General features: G+C 41.4%; 1 protein-coding gene across 1 annotated transcript; it reads right to left on the bottom strand.

Annotated features, from left to right (window-relative positions):
• Positions 1-3031: 3031 nt before the first annotated feature.
• irf5 (interferon regulatory factor 5) lies at positions 3032-10534 on the bottom strand. Its single transcript, XM_067491082.1, has 9 exons — positions 10244-10534; positions 9614-9807; positions 7453-7639; positions 7173-7198; positions 7072-7099; positions 6283-6660; positions 5566-5955; positions 5352-5470; positions 3032-5254 (listed from the first exon to the last, which is right to left on the bottom strand). The coding sequence occupies exons 2-9, from the start codon at positions 9785-9787 to the stop codon at positions 5066-5068; spliced, it is 1491 nt and encodes a 496-aa protein (XP_067347183.1). The 5' UTR covers positions 9788-9807; positions 10244-10534; the 3' UTR covers positions 3032-5065.
• Positions 10535-16155: the final 5621 nt, after the last annotated feature.

The raw sequence follows: 16155 nt of genomic DNA, 5'->3' as shown, positions 1-16155 counted from the left end.
TCAGTTATTGAGTTAAAGTGCTCTCGTGTCAACATAATATAAAATGGCTCCTTCACAGTTTAAGTTTACATTTTTAAAAATTGCATCAAAAAAACGTGAGGGCTAAAAATAAGTTAGTCCATCACTCAGTTGAAAATAAACTAAATAGGATATGAAGGCTTTAAAGTTTTATTTGAAGGTGTATTTTAGTAAATATTGACAATCTTGAAAATTCTAACATCGGATCACACCTCTCATATTTAATTGTTTTATTCATCCAGCCTTTAGAAAATTGTTTGTATGCATCATTTATACAGCTGGCTCTAGATGTTTATTTCGTCTGTAATCCAACACCTGATAAACAGGTGAGCCCCCAATCTGCTGGAAGTCTTCATCAAACCGGTTTCCATCTTAGACCTGAACAAGGTCAGAAGAACATCAGCTGCTAAAGAAATGACTGGTGAAATTAGAAACATAATTTTTGATCAGAGCTGTCAGCTGACAGAAAACAGGTCCTTCTTCTATTACTTTTGTCTGTTCCCTTTCAGAGGTCGCCACAGCAAATCATGTGCCTCCATCTAACCCTACCCTCTTCTCTCACACCAACTAACTTCATGTCCTCTCTTACTACATCCATAAATCTCTTTCCTCTTCCTCTAGACTTCCTGCCTGGCAGCTCCAACCTTAGCATCCTTCTACCAATATATTCACAGTCCTCTGAACATGTCCAAAACATCTCAATCTGGCCTCTCTGACCAAAACATCTAACATGAGCTATCCCTCTGATGCTCTCATCCTGATCCTATTGATCCTCATCTCTCCCAAAGAGAACCTCAATATCTTAAGCTCTGCTACCTTCAGTTCTGCCTCCTGTTTTTTCTTTAGTGCCAATGTCTCTAAGCCAAACAACATCGCTGGTCTCACCACCTTCTTGAACACCTTTCATTTTTGCTGATACTCTTATCACAATACACACCAGACACTTTTCTCCACCCATTCCAACCTGTTTGCACTCGCCTCTTCACCTCTCCTTCACACTCTCCGTTGCTCTGAACTGTTGATCCGAAGTACTTAAAGTCCTGCACTTTCTTCACCTCTGGCCCCTGTAACCTCACCGTTTCACTTGGGTCCCTCTAATTCACACACATGTATTCTGTCTTGCTGCAACTAACCTTCATTCCTTTGCTTTCCAGAGCAGACCTCCACCTCCCTTCCTCTACATGCTCCCTGCTCTCACTACAGATCACAATGTCATCTGCAAACATAATCCACGGAGATTCCTGTCTAACATCATCTGTCAGCCTGTCCATCACCAGAGCAAACAAGAAGGGGCTCAGAGCCGCTCCTTGATTCAGACCCACCTCCACCTTAAACTCCTCTGTCACACCTACAGCACACCTTACCACAGTCTTACAGCTCTCATACATGTCCTGCACAACTCTAACATACTTCTCTGCCACTCGAGACTTCCTCATACAAACCATAGCTCCTCTCTCGGCACCCTGTCATACGCTTTCTCTAAATCTAAGATCTAATCTAAATCTTTCAAGGCATAAAACCCTATTGCTGCTCACAAATGCTCACCTCTGCCCAGATCTAACTTCCAATACTCTTTCCCACAACTCATCAGCTTTATTCCTCTGTAGTTGCCACAGCTCTGCACATCCCCCTTGTTTTTAAATATCAACACCAGTACACTTCTCCATTCCTTGGGCATCCTCTCACTCTCCAAGATCTTGTTAAACACACTAGTCAGAAACTCTACTGCCATCTCTCCTAGACACTTCCATATCTACACAGGTATGTCATCATGACCAACTGCCTTTCCACTCTTCATCCTCTTCAACACCCTTCCCACTTCACTCTTACTAATCTTTGCTACTTCCTGCTCCACACCAGTCACCTCTTCTACTATTCTTTCTCTTTTATCTTCCTCATTCATCAACTCTTCAAAGTACTCCTTCCATATTCCCATCCTTATCTTTAATTGCCCTAATGTGCTGCACATCCTTCCCATCTCTATCTCTGTGCCTCACCCTCCTTACTGTCCAACCTAGCATACATGTCCTCATATGCTCTTTGTTTGGCCTTTGCCATCTCTAGCTTCACCTTACGCTGCATCTCCCTGTGCTCTTGTCTACTCTCTCTTCAGTCCTCTGCGTCCCACTTCTTCTTAGTTAACCTCTTTCCTCATGACACACCGAGTAACCTACCTGTCTCCCTGATCACATTAACTATAGTGGTCCAGTTATCTGGAAGCACCTCCTAACCACCCTGTCTCAATTTCTCCCTGAAAACTTTCCAACATTCTTCCTTTTTCAACTTCCACCACTTCGTCCTCTGCTCTGCCTTAATCCTCCTCATCTTTCTCACGCCAGTCATTTTACACACCACCATCCTGTGTTGTCTGGCTACACTCTCTCCTACCAATACTTGACAGTCACTGATCTCTTTCAGATTACAACGTCTACACAAGATGTAGTCCACCTGAGTGCTTCTACCTCCGCTCTTATGTCACCCTATGTTCCTGCCTCTTCTGGAAGAAAATGTTCACTACAGTCTTTTCCATCCTCTTTACAGTCTACCACCATCTACATTTCTGTGTTCCTGTCCTGAAGACCAAACCTGCCCATCACATTCTCATCACCTCTGTGGATGCTCTGCATCACTTCATCCTACTCAGTGCAGAAGTTATCCTTCTCTTCTAACTTATATCCTACCTGTGGGGTCAGATTCGGTGTTGAAGTCCTGATTTGCATGTTGAATTTGGCATGTCTTTTACGTCGGATGCCCTTTCTGACACAAACCCTCTGCATTTTTCCAGACTTGGGACTGGCACAAGAAGACACTGGATTGTGCTCCCTTGTCGTTCCATTCACAGGAAACAGGTCCTAATCAGATCTTTATGTATTTGGACAGAAACATCATAATTTGGCTCCGTAGGAAACACAGTGGATCTGAAATAAAACTGTAGTCGGGTTTAAAGTAGGGGTATAATAGTTTGCAAAATTCTGTTCTGCATGCTTTTGGTAAAAAAGGAGGAAGCCATTGCCAATTTCCACATGCTTTTTATTTATTTGGCCAAGATTAATGTGCAAACAAATGTATTTTTGTATAAACTGGCCACGTTTTGTATTAAGCCCATCAGCATAAAGTGCAGCATAAACCAAACACTGTTAAAACAATATTGCTGTGTTCTATTGTCACTACTATGCGACTCTCTTCTTGAGTCAGAGAGTGATGATCCTACAATGCAGCTCGATTGCTTATCATCAGTGATCCTGTGTCTTCCATGACAGCATAGAGCTGCATAGCTTTAGTTTTGGATTTTGCCCTGTCTGAATCTGCACAGAGAGGCTGTGTAAATGCTTGTGCTATCATCACACAAAAATTATGTCTTCTTAAATAGTTCGTTATTTCTAATATTGGTGCTAGCATAAGTCACACAGTAATGTAGTGCATTAAAGTAATCACATGAAGGTTTTCCCACCACAATGAGCAACAGCAACACATAAAGCTATAACACGAAGCCAATGTCAAAGAACTAACTGACAAAGACACACTGCTGTGATGGCTCAAACCACCTTTGTCTGGGCCAAGAAGTGGCGCTAGAACATACCGCAAAGATGACAACCAACAAGCAAGAAACACAGCAAAAACTGGGCTAATGGACAGTCCCAGATGGCCAAAAAATAGCTGATTGCCACCCATTGGCTTGGTGTGTCATAGCCCTTAAGTTACAAACACCCTGTTTGTTTTAGGTGAGGATACAGCTTCATTCAAATCCATCACTAAAATCTTTGAATATATGAATTCTGAATGAGATGAAGACCCTAAATAGTTTCCCTAAAATAAAGAGTATATCCATAAAATGTTACACTGCGACAATGTCTAGCATGCCTGTAGAGAGGCTCTGTCATGTGGTCAGCTTTGTGCTGACTCAGGAAAAGCTTTTCTGACAAATGATTTAAGACTAATAACGACTCCTCATGAGGAATAGCCAAACTTAAGCACGGCAAATACTGTAAATTTGTCAACTATAAATGCATGGTTTGCTGACTGCCAGGATTGTTAATGTAGCCGATTTGCAACTTAAACTTTTACAATTGTTTTCCTTGTAGGTGAATCATTATCTACAGTAATTGTATCAGGCTGTTTTTTGAGGCAATCCATTTCTGTACAAACAAGTGTTAGAGGGCCAGTTTTTAATAGTGTAAATATGGTTTATGATTTCATTTAAAAAGAATATTGGGTCAGACATTAAATGGTAATTTTTAATATTTCTAAATTGTCTGCAGTCAGTAACTGAAGTGTAGAACCACATACATCGATCTGATCTTTACTGGAGCTTTTCTCACTTCCTGATCCCTGGATGTTTTACCATTAGCTGGTGAAATCCAGTTCAGTTGCATGTAGGATAGGTGACTTGGACATTGCAGAACATTTTACTCGTTTGTGTGAGAGAGCAAAGTGGGAATCTTGGGAATAAAGCGTTGTTTCCCTGGTGGACAAAAACCTTTACAACATTCAAAACAAAACAAGGCCTCACATTATCTTTGTCAGAGCCATCCATCAAGAGAAGCAGAAATACAGGTAGTAGGTTTGAAGGATGGAAATCAGTCAGTCATAGAAACAGAAAGACCAGATATGATTTTTGTAAAAAAATAAGTAGAGATTTATCAGTTTCCTAAAGAACCACTGTAGTGGCATACAGAGGTAACATGATGAAACTTGTCGCTGTATGAATCCTTACGCACCTGATTGTATATAACGTCATGTTGAGAGCTCATAGAAATGACCCAGATTCAGGTATCTAAAGGTGTGCATTAAGGAAGTGACTGCAGAATCAACAGGTGAGAGAATAATGCTGCAGTCTTTATTGAAATGGGGTCTGACCTAAGACCAGATTTCTCAATCTTTAACATTTTGTTTCCTATGAAATTTGACATTTTTTAGTTTTAATCAATTGTCAATAAAAAATTGAACCACTTTTCAGTTAAATGACCAGTTAATAGTTTATTTTCTTTGGGCCCCCTTTTAAGGCCACGCTGAACCTCCCCGAGTCCTGGACCTGATGATAAAGATGTCAAGGGACACTGGGTGTCCAGGGCCCCTGGATATGTTGACTCTGCAGGAGCCTCTGCAGCTCTTTGAACTGCTCCACCGTCTGGTCCTTCACATCCGGGTTGGAGATCTGCAGCCGAATGCTGTCTGTGGACCAGCTGAGTTCTCCTGAGAACATTTCCGTCAGGATCCGAGCCACCACAGGAACAACCTGTGGAAATGAACAGGGTTTAATTAACCACGACCACCTAAATCTGGGCTGCTCCCATTTACCCCCACCCACAACCTCCCGCTAGCAGCCTGCTGACCTGGACCATGATGAGCTTCTTCTCTTTGGGTTTCTTGTCAGGCCAGTCTTCACCAAAGCAGAAGTAGATCTCGAATGGTGGAGGGTTTGGAGCTTCTCCCCTCTGGAACAGAATCAGTCCTGAGAACATAAATTGGATTTAAGTGAGACAGGTCAGATTAAACTTCCCTATCTTTGGCCATATGCCACTTAATTTCAGTCCAGTTGAACTTCACCTTGCAGGAACTCATTTAGGCTGAACACTCTGATCTTCTTCTCCCTCTCCAGGGGGTTTGGTTGTCCTTGGTCGGGCATGCCTGGTCCAGTCCAAAAAACCTTACACTGACAGAGCCGGACTGCATAGATGTCCTGTTGCCAGATCTCCAAGATCAGACCTCGGTCCATCACGTCCAGTAGGGCATCAGTGTAGAACCGCTGCTTCTGGTTCTGGATATCAGATGTCACTGGAAACCGGACTTGCTGCAACGAGACGGGCCCAAACAGGTCCACCTGCTCTGGGGTTGGCTCCAGGTGTCCATAATACAGCCGGCAGCCCTGAGGGTTACTGACGGTCAAAGAACCCATGGTCCGGCCCCTGTATTGGAACTTCAAGTCCAGATCTGTTACTAAGGTAAGAAAGAAAGAAGTCTGTCATTATAGCAAGATAAATTATACCAAGATAAATATTAAAATAGTAAAAAACATATCAGAAAGACTTCCCTTGGTTATTTAGATATCAAATGTACCAGGGCAGAATCCACATAGTCTGCATTCTCTGCTCGATCAACTTTAGCTCAAAGATTTCATTCTCGTCACGTCTCAATCCAGTCTTTTTTGTAAGTTTGTCCTGATCCAGTCTGACATTGTGGATGGCCAAAGACCTCCTTTACTAGATATACAGTAACATCAAACCACCTAAACCCTGAAGATCGGAGTTCAGGGTTCATACTTACATGGGACGCTGCTCAGTAGGTCATACTTGCAGGACTGTTGGTTCTGATGGTCCCCTTGGTCCTGAATGTTCCCCATGCTGCTGGTCATCATCATGTCAATGCCAGAAGAAACAGAGGCAGCTGAAGGGGGAAGAGTGCTCAGGGCCTGCAGTCGGTTAGGAAGTTCTGCAGAATGTACGAAGCCCCCCTGATCCACCATCTGCCCCCGAGTCTGCAGGTCAGAGTTCATGGAGAGATCAGAGGTCATGGAGAGTTCAGAGGTCGATGGGAGGACTCTGTCGGGCAGAAGGGGCACCGGGATCAAATGAGGTGCTCCAAACGTCCCATTGGAAGTTAAACTGAAGGAGTTGAAGGAGGTAGGATCACTAATCCTGGTGTCTGATGAGACATGACATCATTATTACAGTCAGGTCCATATGAATTTAGATTATAAAATTGTCAACACTTATATAGCATTTTTCTGTCTTATCTGTACCCAAAGCACTCTACATTTTGTCTGTTTAGTGGAAATGGGTAAATGGGAAGCCACCCCTGCACGGCACTGACACACCCGGACCAAAAAGGTACATATGTGACAATGCTATTTATAGCATTTATGACTGTTTTCCCTGGCAGCCTGGTCACAAGGAACTGAACCTACCACCTCATCTGAGGTGGGTGGAGGTAGTGTAATGGTGGGGGGCATGTTCCATTTTAAATCAACTGTGGAGAGGTCACTGACCACATACTTATGGACCTGACTGTACATAATCATCACCGTTTCTCTCGAGTCAGAAGAGCTGTACTCACTGATGCTGAGCTCCATCAGATTTGGCATCTGGGAAAAAAAGAATACTAAAGTTAGTTTCATATGAATGAATAGGTTTGTATTTTTAGTTTTAGATTCTCACCTCATCATCATCGTCGTCGACTCCATCTAAAAGGGAATACACTTCAGTCACTAGTTATCCAGTGTGAGTTTCATACAGTTTTTCTAAAAGTGATGCAGAAAACTTTATGCTCAATAGTGTGTGACAGGAAGTCCACAAGTGCAAGTACCATCTTGGGCTTTCATTCCTGTTACTCTGTGTAATCCTATTTGTAGTTACTTTACTCTGACCACCTGTAAGTGTCAGGTATCTCAGCCTGCTGCACTGTGAACTTAACACTGAAACCTTGTATGCTCCTCACCTGTGCTCCCTGGTTGCTCGCAGACCTCGTAGATCTTGTACGGCTGTACCGGCGTCTCTTTGGTTCCATCATATTTCAGCTGGAACTCCCTACTCTTGTTCAGCGCACAGCGGAGGTTTGCTTTCCACTTAGCGGGGTCAGGTTCATCCACGCCCTCCTGGTATTTTCCTGTCTCCAAAGCCCACGCCTGACAAGACACAGAGCAGGGTTACAGGTGACTGGTTTGGTTATATAGGTTTATCAGGAGCTGAGATCAGACCTTCATGTTCGTGTGCCAAGCTTCAGTTCTGACCTTAACAGTTAATGTGATTAGTGATGTTAGAGATGATGAGAGGCAAGACATACTCAAATATAAGATGTATTTGCATTTGTGCTGAATTGTGTAAGTGTATATACACTGGGGGATGGGTGGGGGTTCTAAACCTTCCTAAGAGAGAAAATGTGACTGTATTTCCTTTTAAGATGATCTTACCTACGGTGTGCTGTCTGATCATTCAGTTTTTGCCTCTTGGAAACTAAAACAAAATTTTTTGGACAAATACTCACAGGGAGAATTGTGTGAAAGTGTAAATGCTTCAAGTCAAAGTGATTTTCAGTCAACAGAGAAGCAAAAGCAGAAGCTTAGAAGAGGAAGTTACTGACGTGTTTCTTGAGTCCATTATGCTCAAACTGTAAAATGAAACTTGGAGACTTAAACTGAGTAGCAGGAAGTCAAACTGCTTCTTCTTTTCCTGCTGTAAACCATAAAGAAGCAAACACTACTTCTTTATTCTTTTCATGGGAATGTTTCCATCCATTTTAGTTTCTCTCTTTATCTGGTAATTTTTCTAACCTTTTATTTACTCTTTTATTAAATAACTCAGATCCAGTCAAATGTTTATCACCTCAGGTTTTTTAGGTCAAACTTATTTTGTACAACTACCTGCACTGAACACACTATAATCATCCAAAACTTTAGAGACCTCTTTTCAAGCATTTCATAAAAACAGGCCTTACAATTGCACAGTTTCTCTTCTGACTCTTCACAGCTAAAATTGAGAATATCAACTTTGAGCCTCTAAGAGCAGAATCCTTCGTTTAAATAACAAAAAACTGAAGAAATCTTTGTTCATCGGGGTTGGGCTGGATGAGACCCTGAGAATGTGTTTTTCTACCTGTGAATTTTCACTTTATTCTCGCCTCGTGTGTGCTACGGAAGACTTGCCCACAGAAGCAACTAAAGTGACCGTGGTACTCATCGAAGAAATAATCTTTCCCAGGTAAATCTGGTTACAGTGTTTACATGCACTTAAGAAACCTGGTAACTGTAAATTTGCATATACATGCAGAAGGAGAGTAACCTGATTTTTCCTTGACCTGGGATTCATTTTGGAAACCTGAACCAAAGATTTTAACTGGATAGTGACAAAAATGATGCTTTCTGGCTTCTCTTGTTTTTGTGTGTGTTTGTGTCTCAGCTGAATGACAGCACAGTGGGAGAGAAAGATATCCAGAGCATTGGGTTGGGATGCAGAAAGCTGGGGGTTCAAAATCCGACATCGCCACCTTGGAGCCGGGCCTGAGCCTGGATAAAAATGGGAGGGTTGCGGAAGGAAGGGAAGGAGGTGGATTTTTAACATTCAGACTGTTGTGGATCAGTTGCATGTGTCTTTCCTTTCCCTCCCCCTGTGGGGAACACACTATGGCAGACGCAGAAAGAGAGTAAAGTCAAATAGCAGTGTTTTCTGTAATTATACAGTTAAAATCAATACGCCAGACTTCTAAAACAAGTCAGAGGTGGAGGAGAAATCAGGTTACTCTCGTGCTGCATGTATATGTGGATTTCCAATAACCATATTACTTAAGTCCATGTAAACACAGTGATTCATTCGTTCACCCAGCTGTGTGTTCCTGTCTGCAGCCTGTTGTTACACACGCCCAGTTGGAGAAAGACTATTAGAAATGCGGTTACGCGAACTCATGGCAGAGAAACTGTGATTCTGCCACAGGAATCACTTTCTCGTATCCCCATGTTGATTTTGGAAACCAGCTTTCCTGTTTACATACCAGTTGAGAAATCAGCTTTCTGGAGAAAGCCAACTGTAATCTGCTCACTTAAGACCATGCATGAACATACTGACTGTTGTGGGAAGCCTGCAGGGGAGGTTGTGTGCGACTAAACCTTGAAAATGGTGTTCTCCTCATCTGACGTCGGTGTGTGGCGTGTGGCATGTTTCCATGGGATCTGGAAGAGCCTCTGTTCCGGGCTGAGCCACTGGAGGCCAGGATACCTGCCGCTATTCACCTGAGCCAGGAGCCAGGGCTTCAGGCGGATCCTGCGGGGCTGGACACTCATGGTGAGGGAACAGGAGGAGACTGAAAGAAAATTAAGAGACGATCACAGCAAATCTGTTAACACATGGTTCACATTTCTCAGCTCCATTCCCTCAAGTACTTTCTTTTTTGAGTGTTATTACTTTTTCCATTATAACTTTTGTCCTTTTCCAACTTTGAATCAAACAGCACAGCTGAATTTCACCCCATTCTGCTTCACAATTATATTTAATCTGATTTACAATTATATTTAATCAGCTTTTTTTGCTTTTTTTTGAGACCTTTACAGCTTCCCTGAAACCCACTATCTTAAAAGCCAGTCCTAACACAAACTTGACCCTGACACAACCTGGCACTGACAGAACATGGTCTGAAAATCTAAACGGGGGAAACGTTTTTTATTTAAACATGAAAAATATGTTTGTTCAACTTGTTTTCGTTCCTTAAAACTTTTGAGAAGTCAGAGAATCAAACTCACAAGACTAAAGAAAGACCAAATCAGACCAGAACTCCGACCAAGAAAATCTCTGATGAAGATTCGCTGTGAAGACAGACTCGCCTAGCGGTGCTCCCGGTCTTGCTCCGGAATTTGGTTCTGACTGTCGTGGGTTTAAAACGTGTAGCGTCACAGTGACGTCAGCAAATAAACATAGGTGAAGCGCGGGAACTCGCACTGTCGCTCCGACTGAAGAATTTTATACTCAGAAACTAAAAACCGAGAGAATCCGGATCAGGCCAGAGTAACGTATGACAAAAACAGGGCTACTTCCTGTCTGTGCGTTCACAACTATCAAAATAAAAGTTTCCTTTTTGTGATCAGACGTTACAAGGACACGTTTAATTAAAACGTTTAAAATGACACGCATACTTCCGCGTTTTATTGTGAAAGAGCACTAGGTAGCTTCCGGTGTTTTGCGTTTTTTTTGCAGGTGGATTTACGTGTGATGTATTCAGTAGGTTCCTCCCTTCCGTCTTCCGCTGCTCACAGAAACTGAAATGTCTAATTTTCAGAAAACCATCTAGCGAACGATTTAAACAGTCATGACCCTAAACACATTCAGTGTATAACTAACCCAAATCACTCTCAAACTAAAGCACAATTTTAATTACCTTAAACTCAACAAAACTTATGTTTATATTTACAAAATTAATTACTAGTCCCTAACAGCTTAAAGCAAAGAAAAGTATAAAATAAGTAGAAAATAACCTAGTTAGTAATTGTTCCAGATTTGGACAAGGTAATGTGATTTTAAAAAGAGTATTCACATTAAAAAGTCGTTTATAGTGACAATTTTCAGCATCATGGTCAGTTTTTATTCTTTTTACTTTTCCACTTTTTTATTTTCCAACACTATATTATCAGATTGATTATTATATTATTAATCATTCTACATAAAATTTGTACTGTTATTCTCATTTTTCATTTTCTTGTGCTGCTAAAGTTGAAATTATTATTTTGCAGAGGAATTTGTTATTAGAAAACTTGATGATTTCCTATATGTTATTTGTAATAAAACCACCTAGAGAATACAAGAGGTTTAAACCCTCATAGTGCATCTAGGTGCGCTCTTGTAACCAGCATTATAAATGTCTGGAGTATGAAAGAATATTTGGCTAATAATTCAAATGTTAAATTATATGTCAAGCAGAAATCTCAATGGTTATTTAGTTTTAAAGCATATGGGGCTCATAACTCAAATTGCAATTTATAGTTCAATTGGCAATTCAATTTTCTGATTGGTCATGCAATATGAAAATGCATTTTACAATTGGCAATTCAACATGCAAAGTGACAATTTCGCGGACGACCGCTCTACCTCCTGCGCCACAGTTGCCCCAATAAATTGCATTTTATTAAGCTTTTTTTTGGTAGTCTTTATTCAAATGGCAATTCAATCTATTCAACACCTCTCATCAATTCAATCTATTCAAAACCTCTCAACGCGGAACCATAACTGCACTTTGTATGACCCACCCATACTCTGCCTCAGATTGGCTAAGTCTAACCGCTAAGTTCAACCAGCCTAACCCACACCCAGACAACTTTGAGTCGGACACAAACATCAAGAATGGGTTCATTTTATTAAACGAAACGACGACACACCTGGGAGGTAGTAACATTGTTTAATGAACTGCTCCTGGGCAGAGACATAACTGTGGAGCAGCATCACTTGATGATAATGTCAGAGAAGAGAAGAGCAGCTGCCGTAAACATTGAAGCATCTAAAGACACGGTTTTGGTAAGTTTGAAGACAACATTGTTGGCTTTAAAAACAAAAACAAATTAATTTTATTACTGTTTCAACTGCCAAAGGTGATAAAAGCTGCTGCTGCCACAGCCTCTACAAACAATAGGATAGTTTATTTGTGTGTAATATTTGTGCTAATTATAACAGCGTACACACCTTAAAATCGTCTGCTGTTATATGATCGGTTATCATAGCACTGTTTCAAATTATGTTCAATTATTTATTAACAGCTACAGGGGACCCTGTGGATCAGTGGTAGAGCAACCATTAAGGGCAACCTTGGTGCCGGTCCTGACCCCGAAACAATTGGAGGGTTGTGACAGGAAGGGCATCCGGTTTAAAAACGTATGTCAAATCAATGTGCGGAACACGTTCTGCAGTAGGGACCCCTGCAGGCACAAGCTGAAAGCTGCTGATCTATGTAACAAGCTACACTCAGTTGGCAGGTTGAGATGCTTTCACCACCTGCAGTCGAATTGCTGAATAATTCACCTTCCTTACTGCAGTGGTCATAGTAATCTGTAGTTTCACCACAGGTTAGAAACCCTATGTCTAGCTGTTAATACATTAGCAGCATGGCTAAATACAATGACAAAAACAAAATTGCCTTTGGACCACAGTTAAAATGCACTATAATGGCAAGCCACACAATCTTGGTATTTATTGGATCAAATATTTTTTATCTATAAATGTTGACAAACTGGCAAGTACAGGCCTGCTAGCAGGATGTAAAAATGATAAAGACATAAATTCTAACTGAACTGAGGATTGAATTGCCACTTTGCATATTTATTTGCAATTGGCAAAATGCATTTTCAGATTACATTGCCAGACTTAAAATTGAATTGCCAATTGAGTTATGAGCACCATACACTTGAATACATCTAGTCATGAAATTTTAAATTGGTCTTTGCTATGTTTACGTTATGTGAATATAAAATTTAAAAGAAAGCTAAATCAATGACATTTCAAATTGCCATTGTTAGGGGTTAGGAAGTCAAAGAAAAACAATGAATTAATATTTTGAATTTATATTTTTTAATATGCATTTATAAATGAACGTACTGTCCTTCATCATCTTTAGCCAGCTCAACACCACCTAAACGTGCTCAATGTCTGCAGCCATATTTTTTTCTGCTCTCTGTTGCTCTGACAGTATCGACATTGGGCTAAAATGAAAAACCTTGATTTGAACTGAATGCCAGCCATGTAGTAAAAAATATTGAAATATTAAAATAAAATAAAATATAATAAAACAATAAAATATTGTTTCACAAAATATTATGCATATTTTTTGTGGACTGTAAAGTGCACAATTTTGAGTGAATGCACTTTGTTGTGTTATTTTGCAACCAAGTGTGGTGTTGAAATTCTGTGTCCTATGAACTTTGGGGTGTGTAGTATTTTTTTTTTTTTTTTTTTTTTTTTTTTAGCCTTCATCAAATAAGCGGTTATTTTTTTATGAAAGGCCACACTAAGCCTGTGACCCTGTAGCAGGTTAATTGTCTCAATCAGGATGTGAAAGTTGTATTTGATTATCTAATTTCACCAAGATGTGTGAGGGGAATTAATTAATTAAGCAGCGGTGTAATCTGGGCCTGCTTAAATGAAGTTGGAAAAGTGTGAGAGATGAGTTGATGATTTGTGTAATAGATCTCATTAGTGCGGTTGCAACTGCTTGAAGGAAAGTGGAAGGAATCGGATCCACAGAACAGGTGGTCAGCTGGTTAGAAAGGAGGGTGGATACATCCACCCTTGATGAGAGTGATCCAGAGTTGGAAGAACTGTGAACTGTAGGCTGGCACCTTGTTAGTAAAAAGGTCGGCAAAATCATTGGCAGTGGGTAAATGGTGGAGGTGGGTAGATGAGTGATTTTAAAGTGGAGAGCAGCTTTCTGGTGTCCGTGGTGTTGTAAGCTTCTCCTGGTAGTATTCAATCTCTGCCATGGTGACACTGTGAGGAAAAAGATCCAAGCAGATCCTAATACTCAGCAAGAGCAGATGCAGTCTTGGATTTGCGCTACTTCCTCTCAGCACTCCCGAGGGTTGTGCGTTGCTCACAGATCCAATCGGAGAGCCACGATTAGAAGCGGAGGGATGAGCGGGTCTCGAAGACATGGGGCATAGACTATCCCGCATTGATGAAAGTGAATTGCAAAGGTTGTTCGTGGCTGCATCTGCATCGAGGCATTAAGAGAGAGGTCTTGTGTTGGTGGCAAAGTTGCGGAGACCAGCAAAGACAATTGGTCCAGGTTGTGACAACTGATGTTACACCGGAATGTGGTGGGAGAAAGCAAAGGTATATGGATGAAGAAGTGATGTCATAAAAGCAGAAGAGTGACTTTTCCCTGCATTTTTTTGTGAAATTTTCTCAAAACCTGCCTGCCTGTCTGTTACTTGTCTTCTACTTGAGTCGTAAGTCCCCTTTTTCCACACAATCTTACATACCAATTCTGGACTGGATAATTATATTTAAGTAAGAAATTTTGGAATGTGAATGACTGGATCAATGTGTGTCTAGGGTTAGGGGTTAGGGTTAGGTGAAATGAATTTATCTCGATGACTCTCCCCGCTTCGTCCATCGACTGGGCGGTTTGGAGTAGAGAGTCAAAGGCATGGCACGGGCCGACGCTTGTCACTCTGGTTCCCTGATACTGTGTGCTGTCTTCCTAATGAGAAGATGACATTGTGTCCTTGATTTTTGGTAGATTTTTTGATGTGTTTTTTTTGTGGGAGTGGTCAAGTCTCCGATGCAGTTTTTGATGAAGTTTCACTGGTTCCCAAGTCGATGTTTGCAGGCTGGTCAGTAACGGGGGTTTGAAGAGCAGTTGTCCAATCGTTGATGAGACTCTCCAGATTTAAGACAGCCCCCAGGAGACCCTGAGACAGCTGTATGGAGAGACACTTACCTTTGAGTTGAGTAGATTTTTTGTGGGATTTTTTGTGTTGAAGCTAAGTTTAAAGACAGCCCCCAGGAGGCCCTGAGACAGCTGTGTTGTTTTGGAGTCAGATAGACTTTGAGTTGAATAGTTTTTTTGGGTTGAGATTAACATTAAAGACAGCCCCCAGGAGGCCCTGAGACAGCTGTGCTGTTTTTTAGTCAACTACATTAGCTTGTGTTGAAATTAACATTAAGCACAGCCCCCTGGAGGCCCTGAGACACCCATGCTGTTTTGGAGTCAAATAAACTTGGAGTTGACTACATTAACTTGTGCTGGCATTAACATTATACACAGCCCCCAGGAGGCCCTGAGACAGCTGTGTTGTTTTGGAATCAGATAGAGTTTGAGTTGAATCATTTTCTTGTTTTGAGACTGGCATAAAAGACAGTACAGAGGAGGTCCTGAGACAGTCGTGTGTTGAGCTGGTAGACGTTCGGATGCCTCTGATGGGAGGAGGATTGTCCGTCCAGTGTTTCTGTCAGCGCTGAGTGTGTTCCAACTGGTTGGGATTAGGCGTGAAGACGGAGAGCTTAGGGTTAGGGGACGATTAGGGTCAGCGACATCAGGTCTAGTTGGGGTTTAGGCAACAGTTTCAGAGTCGTTAGGGTTAGGGTTAGGGTTAGGGTTAGGGTTAGGGTTAGGACCAAATAGAAAAAAGACCCAAATTAGGGTTCGTGGCACTGGCCATGAGATTGTCCCTGATTCCCAGAGTGTGTCCCTCCCCCCAGACATCCCTGATCCCAAGTTTTGGGTTCCCCCTCCCTGAGAAAAAAAATAACAACAAATAAGAAAATAAAAAATTAAATTAGGCTATTATCCAACACACCTTTAAAAAAAATAAAAACAAAAACAAAATAAACAATTAGGCTTCGAACACGGAATCCGGACAAATATTCATTTTAAATTGAAATTGGCATTTTGGCCTAAGCATGCTTGGGTTATTTTGCTCATGCCTCTGTTGCAACGTTTCGGAGGATGTTTCTCCTTCATCAGGCTGAGGCTGAGCTGCACTTCTGTGCCTCTGGGTCCCTGCTTTTATACGGTAGGTGGGTGGAGTCTTTTTGGACTTCCTTTTTTCTGTTTTTCACATTCCCAGTTTTGTCTAATTTGACTTTCTTTTCAGGTTTACAAGGTAAGTGGGTGGAGTCTTTTTGGACTTCCTTTTTACTTTTACACATTCCCAGTTTTGTCTGATTTTGA

The sequence above is a fragment of the Channa argus genome, chromosome 21 (assembly GCF_033026475.1).
Source record: "Channa argus isolate prfri chromosome 21, Channa argus male v1.0, whole genome shotgun sequence".
NCBI classification, from domain to species: domain Eukaryota; kingdom Metazoa; phylum Chordata; class Actinopteri; order Anabantiformes; family Channidae; genus Channa; species Channa argus.
The sequence above is the reverse complement of the archived record's forward strand: the minus strand, read 5'-3'. Positions and strand labels throughout refer to the sequence as shown.